Raw genomic sequence first — 19,133 nt, 5'->3', positions numbered from 1 at the left:
AATGAAGCTGAAACATCCAACTGAAGGAAGAAAAACAGATTTTTGACTGGAGGGGGACTGTAAGAATTTTGAGCAGTAAATCTGCCACCATTATCATATGGCACGTAGCTTATGTATAAACAGAAAGCTTGACAGGCATAGCAACAGTAACTAGGGGGCGGGACGTAGAGAACGGTCATTTATTACGTCTGTGGGTGCTTCTTGCTTGTCAACGTTAACATGCAGGTTGCAGGAACTAGCAGTGTTATTGAGATTCTGTAGAGAAAATTCAGCCACATCACCTTCTTTTGTCACAAGGATGTTGAAATGTGAATGAGATGACAGATTTGTGTGTACATAATATCCATTTAATGTAACATTTGGCATTAATCATTGTTATAAGCTATCGTTTCATTTTGAATGTCTTTTAGTTTTCTATTATTTTCTTGTAATGAAATGCCTTTTTTTTTTTTTTTTTTTTTTTTTTTTGCTCACCAAATGGCCAAAGTGTAAAATATTGATATACATTGTTGTAGATAAGAAAAATACGAGAGCAAATAATGAAAAAAGGAGAGGTGATTGGAAATTTTCACAGTCGTCAATTAAGTTGATACTGAATTTAACTGAGCAATTATCTATGCATTCTTTTGATCTTGAGAAATGGAAAGTCGTGAAAAGCCTTGCATGCCCTTGGACGGTTGAAAGAACGACTGTATGTACTGAACAGAAATATTTTTTATTTTATTTATTCTATTTTATAAAGGTATATACTGATTTTATTAGTTGAGGCAAGTAAAGTCTCTTGACTCTGTGTCATTGTCTCAGTCCCTGGTTAACTCACAATGCTACAACAGGCTCCGCTTTGCAGAAGAAGGCAGATAAAGGAATATATCTTCACCTTGTACAGTGCACCGAGAGCTGGGAGTCCACTGCCGACAGGAGGAGTGAAGAGGAGGAAGAGGAAGAAGATGAAGGCAACAGCAATGGACTCCCAGTGTCTCCATCAGGCTCACACACATAAACAACAACAAACAAACACACATACACACACACACACACACACTCCATTTCCCACAGATGGATGTGTTGGCTTCCGTTTGCTGCTCACTGATTTGTACACTTTATCAATGTAACCAATTGTGAGAATAAACAGCATTATAAAATAGACCCACTGGCTTTTTTGTGTGTCTGTGTGTGCATTAGTGCTACAACTAATGATTATTTCATTGATTATTCTTTTTTATTATTTCTTTAAACCTGAGTTTTATTAATTCAGTCCAACATTTTCGTCACGTGACCCTTTAGAATGAAGGAATCTCAGCTTGTGACTCCCTGAGCAGTTAAACCAAAGTGATTTTTTTTTTCCTTCTGAAAGTGTTTCATTTGAATAATTTATCAGAGGTCTGAAGAGGTGATGGAAACAAAAGTCTAAAAGATAAATGTGTATAATAGAGTTATTATATTTCTTTTCTCATATGGCTTCTTCTTCATCTTGTGCCACCATAGATTTCTCTTTTTAATTTAGTCTTATTTAATATGAAAATGCCAATTACATGTTCCAAAGACAACCTCAGCCTGCTTATTTTGTCGGAATAAGGGACTGTGTAAAAGTTACTCAGGTTGGGAGGGGGGCTTAAAGACAACTTTTTCAATAAGTCTTACAGGGGAAAAATGAAAAAATAGAGACCTTCTCCTGCTCCCTTAATAAATGTAGTCTACCCTCCCTAAAGTAAAAAATACATAGCCCCCTCCCCTGTCTGAGCCCCATCCTCCATCTTAATAATTTACATACTGTTCCAAACTGTTAAAAATCTTGTTTGTAGTAAAACAGCTGAATTCAGACACACATTTTTTTTATTATTTCTTAGTTACCTTTTATAATCTGCCACCTTCACATTTAAATACATTCCAGCACACGAAATTAAGCAGATTGGAAACAGCAAAAATATGTTTCACTATAAATAATATAAATGCAATATTTTTTGGGGGGGTTGTTCATTTTATGATCATTACTGACTGGTGGAGTGTCAGTTTGCTGATAATCTCATTTACCCCATCAGTGAGCCTAAACCCCGACTTTATCTAAACTAGGCAGAGACACTGAGGAGGAGGATGCAGACGTAATGGTGTGCTGGGTGTGGAGGGTCGTGGACGGAGGCTGCGAGGGAGAAGCACCGTTGCTGCTGCTCAGAGAGCTGGAGGTCGAGGAGGAAATGGGTGGAAGAACAAAACCTGCGGGCTTCAACTCTTTCTCTGGTCTGACCACCTTCACGTGGCCCTTAAACAGGCTTCCTGGTTTAACGGTGTCCTTTGGTGTTTTCTCGGCACGTTCAGGCTCTGTGTTTTGTTTCTGCACTTGCTGCTTGGAGGATGTGTGGAGAGCAGTAAGTGGAGCAGGGCGACCAGGGGAGGGGTGTTTTCCAGCAGAGGTGAGAGTGCCAGATTTGTCCTGGGCCGTGATCGGAGACAAGTGTGTGGAAGGTTTTGCTGAGGAGGATATGAATGTCAGTGTAAGACGAGGTATCCTTCTTGGTTTACTTTTCGTTGGACCTTGCAGATGCCATTTGTGATGTGCCTGTTTTTTCTTTTTTGGTTTCTTCTTGTGGCTTTTAGGAAGATACTTGGAGACTGTGGGAATCCTGTTCGAGCGCCGTTTGAGCTTGCGCTTGCGTCCTTTAAGCCCTCTTCTCTTCCTTTCTCCATTCCCCCCCTTATCCTCAGTGTTTCCCTCCTCCTCTTCCTCCACACTACACTTGACGTCTCCCTCACCTTTCTCTTCTTCATGGTCTGAATGTGCAACTGGATCTTGTCCACTCTCAAGCTCACTTCCTGTCTGCGCCGGCCCCTCTTGGCTGGAGGGGGATGAATGTTTACTGGTGGCTGAAGCTGCCCGATTCTTCTTACTTTTCCCCTTTTTACCAGCTTTTGATTGATCGGGAATTATTCCACCCAGGAGGCCCTTCGCTGCTGCCCTCGCCAGCACATCCTGGACTGTTTCTACCTTAGTGGGATCCGCCTGAAAAAGCAAAGGCAGTTTAAAGATTTGATGTGAAGATACAACACATTAAAACTACAAGTCTCCTGGGTAACATTACACCAAGGAGATCTATACAACATAACACAACGCTGTAGAAATGAGCTATAAACTGAACCTGCAGAGGAGGAGGAGGAGGAGAGGGGAGTGGTCGCAGGAGGTTTGATGACTTTCACACCTTCACAGACAGAGTGTGGGACATCATTTTGAAAGGAATCACTGTCCCCAGCCACTTATCTTGTTCCCTCTCTGGTTAAGTGCTCCTTTCCTGTCTGTGCTGGCCTCTCTTTAGTGTACTGTGTTATCATGCTAACATTTACTGATTGCCACTAAACAAAAAGTACATCTGAGTCTGATGGGAATGTTGTTAGTTAAGCAAGTAGGCTATTTGCTCTTAAACCGAGGTTTGGACAAAATGAAAATTTATGATAACGCTCAATGAAAAGTTATAATTCATCTTGCGGGAAGATGAATGTCTGTACAAAAATTTCATGCCACTAGATCTTTTTCACTGCAGACATTTTGAGCTGTCAAAGCAGGAAAAGCACAGGTGTAAATAATAATAGTAACGATGGCTCCATCCTATTAATCGTCCCAGTAAGCTGCGTCAGTGAGTGAGCATGCACAGTACCTCATCTAAATGCAATGCAACCATCGTTAATGTTATTAATTCCACCTGTCCTTGTTTAGACAAGTCCAAATGTCTACTGTGAAAAGAGTCTCTCCAAAGTGGTGAACTGACCAACATTCATGGCTAAAAAGAGAAAGAACCAGGGAGAGATTATTATGTCTGTTCTACAGGGAGCTCAATATTATTATCTATTGATTCAGGGTGGAAACAAAGCACACAGGCAGCAATCATCCACAACACCAAAACACACAATAATTTTGTGCATATGCACGAGAGGAAAATGGTGTCTGTATCTTAAGTGACATTTAAACAGTAGAAATCCCTTTGGATCTCTTCTTCTTGGCTTTTGCCTCCTCCTCCTCCTCTTCCATCTCTACACTTTCTCTTGTCTAATGAAAGTTGAATGACGTTCAGCACACTGCTCAAAATGCTGCAAATGTATATTTTATTCACTCTTCAGTGTTTAATCTGCCTTTACATGTTTTTTTTAATTTTTCTAACTTTGATTGTAATACATGCTTTGAGTCATAAACCTCATACCTTTTATTATGCTGCCAAAATGTGGATTTGAATTTGTAAATTTGAAATAAAATTTGTGAATTTGCAATAAAATATGGCAAGTAATTCGATAAGTACACTAGAGAGAGGCATGAATGATGGATCCGATGTGTTCAAAATATTAAAATATTAAAGTTTTTTAAATTTAAATTTGTGGTTCTAGGTCCCACTTTTGGTCCAGAAACATCTCAACAGCTGCTGGATGGATGTCATAAAGGTTTCTGCAGACATTCATGGTTCCCAGACATGTATCCTAATGACTTTGGTGATCCTCTGACTCTTCCTTTAGTGCAACATGAGGTTGACATTTATGGTTTTGAGTGAAATGTCTTGACAACCTTTGGAAAGATAACCATTTAGTTTGGTACACATTCATGTTCCCCTCAAGATGAATTGTAATTACTGTGGTGATCCCTTAATTTTCCATCTAACACCACTAACAGGTCCAAATTTCAATTTGTCCAATATTTTGGTTTATGATCAAATACCAAACTAATAACATTCCTGTTCAGCTGTATTTACTGTTTAGTGCCAATTAGCATGTCAGGATGCTAACATCTTAAACTAAGATGGTGAACATAGTAAACATTATATCTGCTTAACCTTACCATGTTGTCATTGTGATAATATTAGCATGCTGAAATTAGCATTTAGCTCAAAGCAAGTACAGTCTCAAAGAGTCTTATTTTTCTTACTTCAACAGCAGAAAATATAATTTGCAAACCTCAAAGGTTTAATTATGGTGCCAAATGTACATTTTATGATGAAATATTGAAGACAACAGTAGCCTACTAGAGATAGGCATGAATGATGGCAGCCTGTCAGATGTGTTTTCAACAAATTACATTTTTTTTCAGGCTTTTTTTCACCAGAGGCTTTTGGACACATAACACCCATCTGTTTCTGATCAATATGTCTGTTTTCTGACTTTTTAAAAGAACAATTCAAAGGACACTTCTTGCCTCACCCCTACTTGATGTGTCTCTTTCTTTCTGTCTCTCTAGGCTGCCATGTGTCTGTTTCAGATCCTTCCTTCAGATCCCTTTAAATCGTCCCCGAGCACAGTTTGACTGGTGTGGAGTCATTCATCTGAGCCGCGCTGAACCACCTCAGAAGTGTCAGTGAAATGAAATCTGCAGCCGCAGCACTGATGTGATGTGACTCACCATGAGAGTGAGCGTCAATCTAATTAGACACAGTGATCATTAGATTTTAAATTACTGCACTGCCACCAGACAGGTGAGCAAGACCTGCCTCTGTACGCGTGTGTGTGTGTGTGTGTGTGTATTATAAAGAAACAAACACACACACACACACACACACACACACACACACACACAGAGGCACAGTCCCCTCCCTGCACCATTTTTTCGAGCTGCAGGAGATCAAAGGAGCAGCATCTCATTTCCTTCTGTTGTATTTTTCTTCTTTTTATGAGTGGAGCGAAGGGAAAGAAAGAGGAGGGGGCAAATAGATGGAGCAACGAGGTGATGCAACAACACTGGAGGGGTGGAGGGCGGGCTGGAAGAACGATACAGAGAATTATCCATTCATCTTTGCTCCAAAGTACTGAAATGTTTCAGCGGCTCAGGCGTATTTCATCTTTAACGCGTCTCTTTTTATGGAGTATTGAAATAATGCTGCAGTGTTTCAGGGAGCGATAGTATGTGTGTGTGTGTATGTGTGTGTGCAGACAAGCAGAGCGGACCGACCTCCCAGCAGACAGACAGTAAAAGAGTGCAGCCTCAGCATTATTGGAAGGTCTCGTCGCAAAGCAACGAGACACACACACACACACAGACACTCAAACACACACCACAAAAATCTCTATCCACCCTCAATCTTCATACACACAACCTTGCTTTCTACATTTCTCTCACTTTTCTCTCTCTCTATCTCCATGTCTCACACAGTTTCTGCCTCCTGTCTCTCACCTGTCGGGACAGTCGAGCCACGAAGCAGCCATTGGTGAACTGAGACGATTCGAGCCTGAAGAACTTGGAGTCTGTTGTGTCTTCTGACTGGGTGTCATCTGGGAAAATCGGCCCGTTCACCCTGAGAGAGCAGATGTGCTGTGAAAGGTGCTATGTTGCGCTTTAACATTAATTCATCACTGCCACATTAATTCGGAGAGCTTTGACTGTAATCTAATGGGAGTATTGAACACAAGATTTGGCAGAATCAGGAAATTATATATTACACACATACATACACATGAGGTACATTAAATAATTTTGACAACCAAATACACCTTTAATATTTTGTCTCTGAGTGTTTTCAGGCAGGTGGGAAAAGGCACAATAATCACTCATAATAGTATTTCTTGAACAGTAGTTCAAGGTCGACATTAGTGCAAAAGTATACATGCACAACTGTTTACTGTAGATGTGGGTTTACTCAGTGTTATCTCCAGACAGATTGTCCCGTTCAGAGCCTCAGGACAAGCATGTTTATAGGCCTCAACGCCAGCTGTCACTGCTGGTTCCTGTATTTTGTACATCTGGCGTAAGAATCCTCAGCATTAGATATGTTAGCAAATGTTGGTTAACAGTCCTCAGTGGACCAAACACTGTCTAAATCCTGTTAAAATATGGAGATGATGTGCTGATATGACCTTTATTCACATTGAAATTCTCAGTGAAAAGCTGTTTTTGGAGGTGAGGTACATACATTTGCACTCACTGCCATTTTAGCTGGGTGGTGACCATTCGTCCACAGCCAAAAAAATATTTAACATTTAGGCCCAGAACTATATTCTTTCAGGAGGCCCAGAATTTGTACTTGTGAGGCTGATTTAATTAGTGAAGTTCTGATATTTGAAAGAAAATTAAAATAATAAGAAGAAAAAGGCTGAAAAACAGATTTGCATTGCCTGCTCTGATTTGCACACAGTTTTTTGCACTCCTGACCAGCATAGACGTAATCAGAAGTGCTGCATAACCACATCCAACGGTGATGTAATGGTGTACTGACCACGCCCTGGAGAACATTTCAGAAAGTTCACTACAGGAAGTTAAATCTCTGGAGAGCTGCCCTTTAAACTTAAATTTTTTAGAATAATTTCCTAAAGCATCACAAGTTTACAGTAAACTAACACGGAAATATCACACATGCAAAAACTAAACTAAAATCTGTAAAACCTACACAACCTAAAAGTCAGAGGGAGCTTTATGTCTATAGATACAAGCTGTATCTTTACACAGACCTTGATGCCCTTTTTTGGTAAAACAGGCTTGTCACAAAGAGTTTCCCACCATATATTGAGCATATAGCTTGAAGAAACTAAAATAGAGGCAATGTGTGTCGAGGAGACATAAAATTGTTCATAAAAACAACTGAGCAGTTTACTGTGTGTAGAGACATAGAGTGTGTAATGTTTGTTTTACTAGTTCCTCCCTACCAAATTATTTCTTATTAAGGGGATAAAAGTCATAGGATTTTTTTTTAGAAATTTATAGGAATCCTAAGGGATTTTATTGGAACCAATACAAAAAATACAGATTTCCAATAGGACTGTGAACATCATAAAAGAACCAAAACTTTTTCCTACAGAATTCCTAAAGGATTTTTAGAAATTTATGGGAATCCTAAAGGATTCTATTGGAAAAGATGAAAATCCTATAGGACTTTTTGACTATGATTCTCTCCTGATCTCTACTGTAAAAATCACTTTCAAGAATTAAGAAATCACTTCTCTTTTATGTTTTAGTTGTTGATGGAAAACAAGGTTTTTATATACAAGAAAAACAGTTTGGAAGATTAGCATTTGTCCAGTTTTATGGTTCTGTTGTGCAAACTAGTGCCACGTCTTCTGAAAACAACACGTTCAGCACGGTGCTGGATCTGTGTTTTCTTTGTAAACACAGAGGTACTGATGGACTCATCGTACTTTGGTAAGTTGATAAAACAGTTTATGTGACCGAATATAATAACATTTGGATTTCTTTAAGAGGATGAATGATAGGAAATGAGTTGTGTGGAGCAGCAGGCATGAAACAGACTCTGAAATCTTCTCCACCCCATTCACCCCAACTGTAGGATTAACTGCTGTCCCCACGGCAACCGCAGCTGATCCTTTCATCAGCCTGCTGACTGTGACCTCTCAGTCTGTCTCTCACTCTCACACACACAGTCTTACGTATACAGTAAAATACATACAATCTGTGGAGATATGTGACTATATCTGTTATACTTACACTAGACAAACATTATTTACTCTCTCACTCTGTGTGTCTCTCGTACATTCTTCCCTGCAGTCTGTAATTCTCAGAGATGAAGCTCACAGTAATTGCGTTTTGCATTTAGATACGAATGCAGAATGCAGATGTTGCGTGAGCAGCTTGAGCTGAGCTATTTGTTATGAAACTGGAGGGTGAGCTCATATATTCTCTGTACTTTTAATATATTCTCAGTCAGTCAAGTCAAACTGATGTCTACGGGTGCATGTTATGCTAACAAGACTGTAGTTTACCATCTAAAACAAATTTGAGGCCAGTACAAAGATTTTACAACGGATCTTTTTCTCATAATGCATCATAAGACAACGAAAGTTACTTTTGGCTCTGCTCAGTATTCTTCATCCATCTGAAATCACACTTAATCATCCCTCTTTGCAGTCAAAAATAATGTCAACATGCTTTTTAAAATGTATTATTAATATTTTTGTATTATTAAAAGGAAAAGGTCTTTGGAAAAATATCAGAAATACTGGCTGGGGGTTTGTTTGTTTGACATTAGCTGGCAGGCTACCAGTGTCACACTGTACTGAACTGAGACAAAGTAAACAAACTGCTGTAGCTCCAAGTCATGGACAGCTAGTGTGTCATTAACAAAGACCAAACCAGCATCTAACAGGACAAAAGTGACATTTGCAGGTATTTTTACATGCTGTTTAATGTGCTGCAGCTGAGCAGCAAGTTGGCTACCTAGCCTGCTAACTGACGTTAGCGGTGCTCTTTTCCCTGGTGAATGTTTGTTTGGATGCTGAGTTGCAGGACAAGACATGTTCATGTTTGTAAGTTAGATAAGAAGGAGACTTTAGCAGGAGGGTGGGTTGTTCAGAGTCTGTGACTCTTGTGTTGTGTAGCAGGATGCTATCAGGCTCAGTGTGACCATCTGCTCTGCTGATTGAACACCATTATTCTTTATTCAAGATTTAATTAACTGTGTTGAAATAAGGTCTCCAGCTACGTAAGTGGATTGCAGAACCATATTTAATCAAAATAATGTACAACTAGGGGGCACCATCATGAAATCAAAGAATTTAAAATATAAATTTCTCACTTTTGGTTACTGATTCTTTTTCTCAAAGGATAAAAGAGCAGATATGTATGCTGTAGTAGACATGAAAAGGCAATTTAATTTCAGTTGGACTTAGGTTAACCGCTGTACAACACTTAAAAGTTGACATCTCGTTCAAACTCAGAGAAAATAATCACCTGGATGGACAGAGTCTAGCTTGTTTATGTGTGTGTGCATGTGTGTGTGTGTACCTGAAGGGCAGCAGTCTGGGGTGAGTGTATGCTTTCTCTAACATTCTTTTCACCAGCTGTTCATTTTCCTCGGGATACACTGAGCGTGTGCAGTAGACCACCGTCTGAACCTTTGGGACTGACGGACGAAGTAAAGGAGAGAACAAAATGTACATGTGTCTTGTATTCTGTAGGACTTTGTTAGCCTTAACTCAATATATTGTATTTTTATTGCTTATGTAAGCTATACCTGGGTTTGTGTGTGTGTGTGTGTGTGTGTGTGTGTGTGTGTGTGTGTGTGTGTGTGTGTGTGTGTGTGTGTGCTGTACACTCACAGGTGAGAGCGTGGGCTAGTAGCCGCGCCTGCTGATTGGTCAGAGTCTGCATTTTGCTCTGGGATACAGAACCGTGAGACAAGTCCTGCAGCAGATCCCAGTCTGTCAAGAGAATGTTTGCATTTGTTTACATTTTTTAATGATGTATATAAAGAGACAGTTCTTTATATTCCCATCAAAACTACAACATAATGTTTCCATTCTGTTATTAGACAGTTTCACTCTCAAATTCACTCTTATTGTTACTTTTTCCATCCCCTCCCTCTCATCTCCATTCATCCACCTCATGCTACATCTCCCTTCTTCCTTGCTTGTTCCCACCACCCTCTGACTCTGGTTACAGGCTCTTTGTCAGCATGAAATATCATCCGAGCCATGTTAGAGGTTTGTAGAATAAGGAAGTCATATTTCTTTGTCAGAGGCAGAAAAATGGTGATAGAAAAATTGCCACAAAATAAAAAAAGCAACAAGTGTGGATGAGATTGATGCAGCTGTGCAGGTTGTTGTAAGTTGACTTACAGAAATAAAAACAATTTCTTTGATTGTCATGAAAAAACATTAATTGCTACTGGCAACCACCACCACAGCTTCCAGCAAACAGGAACATGATCTCAGACTGGATAATAAAGTGAAACAAAAAGGTAATTCTGTCTTGATGGTCAGGCTCTACTTTCTCCCATGTTACATACCTCCATGTTCACAGTGGATGGTGGGCACTGGGTCATTTAGGGCTGAGGACGAGCACTGAGGAAGCACTATGATGACCTTTAAACGCTGGACAGCAGCATCCCATTCATCCAGACTACAGAACGCTTCTGACAACACTCTTACATCTGCATGGGACATGAATGAGCATCAGGAAAGAAATGCACATGTATACATGAACATTAATTATTAACATTTTACAACAATGTATTTATGTAAAATAACAAAACAAAGCAAAACCCTAAAACTTACTCAAGGCACATCATTTAACAACAATGTGTAAACCCAACAGATTTTGTGGGGAACACCTGTACATCACTAAAGCAAGGTGAGAAGTTTCACTAAAGCAAAAACAAGATCTTTCAAGGGGTGTTAAGTTACTTTAAATATGATTTTGACTCTTTAATGTCTTTTTTATCACTTACTTTTAATGTCCATTTGTGTGAGCAGTTCCTGTATCTCTTCCACCTGTGAAGGTGTGTGATCAGCACCACATACCAACACGCGGCCTGAGTGAGCAGCCCCGAGGGCTATGTGAGCCACAGTCATGGCTGAGAAGGACCCCACTACGAGGACATCACTGTTATCAAACAGCAGGGGGCGCAACACGGTCACTGCAACACACACACTCCTGTCCTACAAAGCAATGAAGTTGTACACACACACACGTATTATTCACACATTAAGGAGAACTTTCTTCTCAGGGTTTATTTGTTGACTCAGCTGCACCCGTCAGCATTACAGACCGCTGTGCTGCTAAACGAGCTAATTCGGAGGCAAACTTACTCCTTTAACTCAGTTAAACTCACAAAGTAAACTAACTTTAAACTTCACATCACAACAGGGAATCATCTGCAGTAATGTGAAGCTCTGACAAAGAATTTATAGCCAGCAGCTGAAGTAATTAATCACATTTTGTCCTGTAGACTTTATTAAATATATTATAGTGCATTTTTGGGGACTTTATGTAGTGTTTCTCTGAAGTCAGTAATTTTGCTTTCACTTAACCTATTGAGGTAGCGTAGAATATAAATGTTATTGATGCTCCTTAATGCAGGAACCATGAGGATTGAGGTCGTGTGTGATGAATGGTTTGCCAGCAAAGATAACAAGAGAAATCTGGCTTTGCTTTGTTTGTGCACTTTATTTAGTAATTTCAATTTTGTCCCCACTGAAAACAATCCTCCCTCCTCTCAGCCTTTTGACACCTTTAAGATCATATCTAACAATGTTCACCCCTTTAAAAAGTTTTTTATTTTTACTCAAGTATATCTATAAACCAGTACTTCTGCTTAACTAAAGAATCATTAAAAAGACAACACTTCTACTTCATTGGGACATTGTTGTACTCAGACAGTCTCATTCTTCTAAAATTATCTTCAAAAGCATGTTCCTGAGAGAGGAAAGCATGTTTCTCTTCAGTGATTTATATCTATATTTGGCTGAATGACTCACTTCACTACACACACAGAGTCCCACCTGTATGTTGAGAGCATGTGTCATTGTGAGGCTGCTGTGCTGGAGCAGAGCGTGACGATGTTGGGAGAAGATGAGTGTGTCTGGACAGAGAGGGTCCCTGCAGAATGTCAATTCGCTGATGTCAGACATGTTCTGTACTTCACGCAAGCCGTCGCTTCGCAACGCCTCACATACTTCTTCAACACTACAAATGACAAAGGAGAGCTGTTGGATCAAAATGTTGGAGCTTTGTTCGAGAAATCAGTCATTTTTTCACATATTTACAACAAACATTGTTAATATAACCGTTTTGAACAGTATGTTATCATTCAGCTTTATAACCACAGGAACAGATACGCCCCAGTTACCTTCACTGACCATTAACCTCGTACTGCAATAACCCCCAAACAGAACCTGTCACTTTAAAGTCACAGTCTTTTCATAAACAGCCACCCTGTTAAACTTTAACACTTGTCTTTAAACTGACATCCTGTGCTCCCTCATGCCAGGTAATCCCTGCTGATTCACACCCAAATACTCTGGAGTGTGACAGACAGAAGAAAGGTGGGGAGAAATTGAATACAATAAGAATTTAATATGCTCACTTTGTTCCCAAATGTCTAATTGCACAACACATAAAGGTGTTGAATGGCAGCATCTTTTGCAGTGCTCCACCAGAATGATTACAGACGTTTTCAACTATATTTGACTGAAAATTGAAAGCAAGTGGAAAATAAGAGCAGAATAAATGTGTTTGCGTACCTGGTTTTGAGAGTATTGACCCATGCGTAAAGTGGCAGAACTTTTGCTCTGTGCTGTTTAGTCCTCACAGGAGGAGACAGAATACAGGAAACACTCTGCAGATTCTGTTTCACCCTGCAGCGAGCGAGAGACGCTGCAAGCTTGGTCTTACACCTGTAATGAACACCCACCATACCACAGCTAGCTTCATCATTAACATACTGCAAATCTTTTGTGGGATTGTTTCTTGAATAATTGTGGTTCAAGAATTTCAAAGGTGCATTAGCTTTATATCTACACACACCTGTGCAGACTGCTTTCCAGATCCCTCACTTCATGGTGAGGCTCCTCCCCTTCTGTTGTTGAACGTTCACGCAGCAAAAACCTTCGGTCCTGGAAGTCAAACAGCATCACCAGCGCCAATGGCAACATGTTGCCGGACTGCAAAACAGGACCACTTTCATCATCATTATTGTAAGGATCATTATTATAATCATTATCAGTATTGTAATAATCTTCAGTGGTATTATCATCATGTTTCATCTTAAAGGGGATGTATCATGCACAATCCCAGGCCCCTCTCCCGATGATCCCACTCTGCTCTGATTGGCCAGTTCTTTGAAGCCGCCCCTCAGCAGATATCAGCTGGCTGCGGAGACCACGTCAACAAACCATGAAACAAACTATAGTTGTAGGATTTCACCATTTTTTCTTGTTCTTTACTCAAAATGGAAACTTCTCAAATACACCCGTACATGTTCGAGCTGAAATCTGATCCAAAATATCAGAGTGGACAATGCAAAGAACACATGGAAAAACCTTAGCAACAAAGACTATGGAAAGGACAGCCATTTATAGGCATGCGCGACGAGCTCAGCTTGTTGGCAAGTTAGAAAAAACCATTGCAAAGGAAGCATTCAGAGCAGGTTGAAGCCTGAACTTTTGACTTGCACAAAGCATTTATACATACGTTGACCTCAAGTTTTGGAACTTTGACCATTTTTAGCATTGATATCCAACATCATGACAGTATATAAATGACAGAAAACCAGAAAAATATAATACGTCCCCTTTAAACCTGCATGAATGGTCACTTGGGGGCAGCAGAAACAATCTGTAAACACCACTGACATATCACTTTTTAAGTTGTTGTGGCGAACAGTTGCTTATTTGCAGATCCAGGGCAACATTATCATTCATTTGGACTTTATGGCCACCTGATGAATGTAAATCCAACATTCACTCTCTTTTTACTGCTAGATCTTTGGCCGCTAAATACTCTGCTATGTTTACCAGCTAAACAGTAGGTTTAGGTAGAGTATTTTTGCTGAAATCAGCTATAAACAACACTGATGAACAGTGAGACTGAAGCAAAACAGTAAAGCTGCAGGCCAGAAAACCAAAACAATAAGCTGAAAGATGCTAAAAGGCTCCACAGAACTGAGCAGATCTGCACATACAGGTGTAAGTTCTTTGTGGATTCGTTATATCAGTGACTCCTTTCACATACACAAGTAGTTATGTTATAAGCAGGTCCTTTCTCACTCTTCCTTTTCTTTCCTTTATGGCTGTGTACACACTATATTTCCCCTCATCTCCTTTTCTCATGGTGTGTGTGTGTGTATATGTGTGTTAGAGTCAGAATATGTATGTAGCAGCGAAGAGGTGTGTGGAATTTCAAAGAACCGTGTCAGAGCTTTTATAGTCATACTTGCTGACTAACGACCTGTCAGCCTATTCTCTATGTTTTACCCATCCCTCAATAAAGTCATCATTTACACACCCACACACAGACTATGTGTGTTTCTTTGTCCACGTATGTGTCATTGCACAGTGTTTTATAGTGTCATTTACAGTCTCACAGTTGGAGAGCGCGTCTGCCTCACTCCTGTATGCATCATTTGCCGCCTGTAACGGGCCCAACTACGTACAGATCTGAATACAAATGGCCTTTAACTGCATCCCTCACCACCATTTTACCATATTCTGGTGCAGCACAGTCAAATAGACAGAGAGATCACAACCAATCTGAATATTGAGAACAACTTCCAGAGACAGTTCAACGGTCAGTGAGTGAGTGGTGAGGTTTTGTTTATTAAGTTGGTCATGTCAAATTCTGATGGGACTCACAATATGCTGAGAAATGTGGAAGCAGCTGTCCATCATGATGTCTTCAAGTAAATCTTGGTCTAAGGGGAAAACAATATTATTGATAGATTAAAAATGAAACTGTCTGTTGGATTTCATATATATAAGACACACTAAAGCTAATCAAGATAAATATATACATAAGAATAGAAACTACAAATTACAAATAAATTATTTAGCAATGCAGATAGGCTTAGTTTTATCAGGACACGTTTGAACATATTCATCTCTGAGATGCTTTTGATCACCCCAAAAGAAAGGTTAAAGGTTAACATAATTTTGTTTTGTTCATGCAATAATGAAAATTTACATTTAAAAGGTATGTAGCAACATTTCTTTAGAAAAATGGTGTCTTAGTTACTCTAGATAATCCACAGACTTCCCTGCCAACAGGTTTCATACGGACTGTTTCTTCTGCAGAAAGTAGTTACAATGAAAATGGAAAAAAAAAAAAAAGTAAAAAATGAATGTATTAGGAAACGTGTCATTTTGTGGGGTTTGTGTGATGCTTGCGAGAATTTATCCACCATTTTATAGCTGTAACATTAGCAACGTAGTAGGCTACGGCGGAGTCTATAATGTAAGCATGTGTTGACATTGTTTTTGTAATTACTCTCACTGCCAGAAGGGGGAGACAAAAGTCCTGCACTCTAGCTTTAATATGACGATTGTGTTCCAGATTCATCCAGAATCCAGGATTCATGAAGCAACATTATTATTCATTTGGAGCTGTGTTTCTGTCCACCTGACGAATCTGAGTCCAATGTTTATTCTGGTTTTAGCTTTATTTTGGTTGTCACAGGCTCCTGAGGGAAATATTTGGCTCTTTAGCTGCTTAATCCTCCACTATGTTCACCAGCTAGATGTTAATTTTGTCTGTCTGCTGTTTGTACAGTTTATCAGAGCTTTTTTTCTCTGCAGCCCAAAACAAGTTTGATAAGAACAGTGAGAGAGAATCAAAACAGTAAAATTGCAAGCTAGAAAATCAAAACAATGAGCTGAAAGGCACCAAAACACTCCATAGAGTGTAATAATTCTCCATGGATTTCTCACTAGAGACATGTTTCACATTATGTGTAGTTTTTTTAAAGCTTAAATATGTTTTTTTTAATACTTTGGGTGAACCTAATGCCACACCCTACATGAGAGGTCACATATATGTAAAACTGTGTGTGCATGTGGTTTTGTTTGTGTGTGTGCTCATGGCATGCTGCCTCCTCTTATCTCCTCCCCTACAGACATCTGCTGCACCTCCGGCTCAAGTAATTTGCAGTCACATGGAGAAATGAAATGTATGACTATGTACTGTTTAATCTACAGTATGCGGTTGAAGCTGCTATTCAGAAGTGAATATTGGAGTTGACACATACTGCAGCTCCACCACTATTCATTATAGAGATAAGGCTTCCTTATAGGGGGTGGGTGAGGTCTGCTGAGGTAGCAGTAGAGTAGATCAAATTAATTTCTCTCTGACTTTATGTTCAACCATCATCCCATTCTTTCCAGGCAGAGTGTGCGCTTCTACTTAAATCTCAAAAACTAAATTTGGTAAAAGGATGCTGAGATTATCCTAATTTGCTCACTTCAGAAATTCATACACACAGTAATTAGACTGACACGCTGGCATACATTTGAGTGTGTTGAAGGCCAGTTGGTAGGCCTGTCTCTGTGTGGTCTTGTCTCCGCTCTCTTGTAGCGGTGTGTCCGTCTTCTTCGCATAATGCAGAACTTGATGTGTGACCGGCTTCTCCGTACGCAGCCGCTGGAAAATGCCTGCTGCCTGCAGGTAGGCTTCATCTGACAGAGAAGAGACTGTGGGGAGACGGAGGGTGAAGAATAGAAGAACAGCATGAAGTGGTGAAATAGGAAAGGGAAGGAGGAAAAAGAGGGGAGGTTGATATATTGTTGAAGAAGTGAAATGGAGGGAGGATAAATGTAATGAAAGGAAGGGAGAGATGTTAAAGGAGGAAAGAAAATAGTGATGTCATGGAAAAACATGGAAAATGTATAAGTTACAGTGCGTACCCTGAGAAGTGATACTGTTTATTGATACTGTAGGTGCTCTTTTCAAAACAGTATAAGGTTTACATTCTGGTAATATGGGTTGGCAGCAGACTTTTTTCACAGCAGACATTTTGACTTGTCATAGCAGGAAAGGGTTTTACTAGTAACATTAACAATGCCTCTGTTCAATTAAAGTGTCTCAGTCAGCCATGACAATGTGACAGTGAGCCAGCATGCACAGTATCAGGACACTGAAGCTGAAGCAGCTAATCATTGTTCAACAGCCATCATTAATTTTTATTATGTACACTTATGCTTTTCCTATTGTGAAATGCCAATATATCCCAAAAGAACTGAAACTTTATGGATAAAGTTTCAACATTTGGATTCCTGAAAGTACTGAGGTGGCTTCATCTGGCTCAAACAGCTCAGCTATAGGTAATTGTAAGCTGAGGCCACGCACAGCTGTATCTCAGTGTCTGAGTGTCTTTCTTTTTTAAATTAAAGCCCCAGGCCATTATTCCATGTGTAACTGTTGCTCTTATCATCATATGATTGATTAGTGTTCAACCACACTTCTCACACTCACCTGCTTTATAGATGTTAAAATCCGAAGAACCCTTACAGTGTACTTTGAAATAAGTCTATTTGAATATCTACAGTATGACATAAAACAATGAAAGATTCAGGATCTCACCCGGGGAAAGAGAAGATGAATGAACATGGGGAAGAGGAGGAAACGGAGAGGAGAGAGGCTCCTTTTCTGTCTGATGACTTTGGTCTTGATGTGAGATGAACATCTCCTCTGTCACAGAGCTGCTTTTCACATCCTTGCTGGAGCCCACTGATAGACAGAGGGAGGCGGATTAAGGATGAGTGTGATTATGTGCTTTTTGCTCATGTTACCGGACAGAACAGCAGCATGAAGACCTTACCTTTGCCTGCCATGATCACAGCAACAAAACCAAATACTTGTCAAACACTCCTGTGAACAATCCTTCTGTCTCTTTCTCTGTCATGTTCGCTCCAGCCTCCATAACACCAACTAGCATCTGACCAGTTAGAAATATAGTTTGTTTACACAGCTGAAATTGAGCTCTGCAAATGTAAATAAGACGCATAGCGTCAGTCATGGCTGATATGTGATCCCCACCTTCCAGTTTCTGTGAATGTGAGACAGTGCCGCTGTGGGCCGCTGTGGATAATTGGGCTCCTCCTGGTTCAATTAGGTGGCCACTCAGATACATTAGCATTAATAAATAATAAGCTGCTGTCCGACCCTGGACAAAGGTCCACCTCTCACTGACCTGCTTCACTCATCCCTGTGCAGCTGCTTCTGGGCTACACACACACACACACACACACACACACACACACACACACACATCCATACACACATGCATGTGTGTGCACACACACACACACAAAGTTTTGCAGGACATGGTTTAAACCAGTCATGTGGGTGTTGCAGGTGACATCACTTGACTTGACAATAAGAGTTTGCACATAAGGATCCAAAAGTTCAGGGGCCACTGGATTAATAGAGAGAAACACTGACAGAGTGTAATCGGCTTTTACAGCACTCATCAATGTTTAAGCACAAAGATGGAATTGACCAGAAATGTGCAACGTGTCCAATAAGGCCATGTCAGTGCAAATGGAATAAATTAATGAATATCAAACAGCAGTGATTTAATGAGTATGAAGCAGTTTCTATCCGTCGCAGGAGAAACTTTAAGTCCACTTTAGAGGAGCAGCGCTGGAAGAAAAGGCTACAGCAGCTTAGTGTAATCTGCATAGACGATGATAGGCTGTTTAAAATTGCATAGCAGGTCTTACCTTTGTCATTCAGAATCCTCCTCACGGGAGCAACGCAGTTCATCATCTGAAATATGCAGCCTGAGCAAGAATCCAGACTCTAACTATGAACCACAAACCAGCACTCCTCTGTCTAAAAGTGTTTCCTGCTCCACATCACACAGTGTCCCTCTTCATACACTCATCACCTCTCTGTCATGCATGGTTTTGCATGCCCGTCCTGAGTTTGAAATGCCATGGCAACAATATGA

The 19,133-nt window shown here is 40.0% G+C and overlaps 1 protein-coding gene across 1 annotated transcript; it reads right to left on the bottom strand.

Annotated features, from left to right (window-relative positions):
* Positions 1-1,815: 1,815 nt before the first annotated feature.
* LOC121885729 (putative methyltransferase NSUN7) lies at positions 1,816-18,012 on the bottom strand. The gene is made up of 13 exons (XM_042395440.1): positions 18,000-18,012; positions 17,762-17,908; positions 16,690-16,872; positions 15,043-15,101; positions 13,217-13,353; positions 12,934-13,086; positions 12,193-12,376; positions 11,139-11,349; positions 10,698-10,841; positions 10,009-10,110; positions 9,695-9,812; positions 6,137-6,257; positions 1,816-2,995 (listed from the first exon to the last, which is right to left on the bottom strand). The coding sequence occupies exons 1-13, from the start codon at positions 18,010-18,012 to the stop codon at positions 2,045-2,047; spliced, it is 2,523 nt and encodes an 840-aa protein (XP_042251374.1). The 3' UTR covers positions 1,816-2,044.
* Positions 18,013-19,133: the final 1,121 nt, after the last annotated feature.

This window comes from Thunnus maccoyii, chromosome 2 (assembly GCF_910596095.1).
Source record: "Thunnus maccoyii chromosome 2, fThuMac1.1, whole genome shotgun sequence".
Classification (NCBI taxonomy): Eukaryota; Metazoa; Chordata; class Actinopteri; order Scombriformes; family Scombridae; genus Thunnus; species Thunnus maccoyii.
Note: the sequence above shows the minus strand (reverse complement) of the source record. Positions and strands in the feature narration are given on the sequence as shown.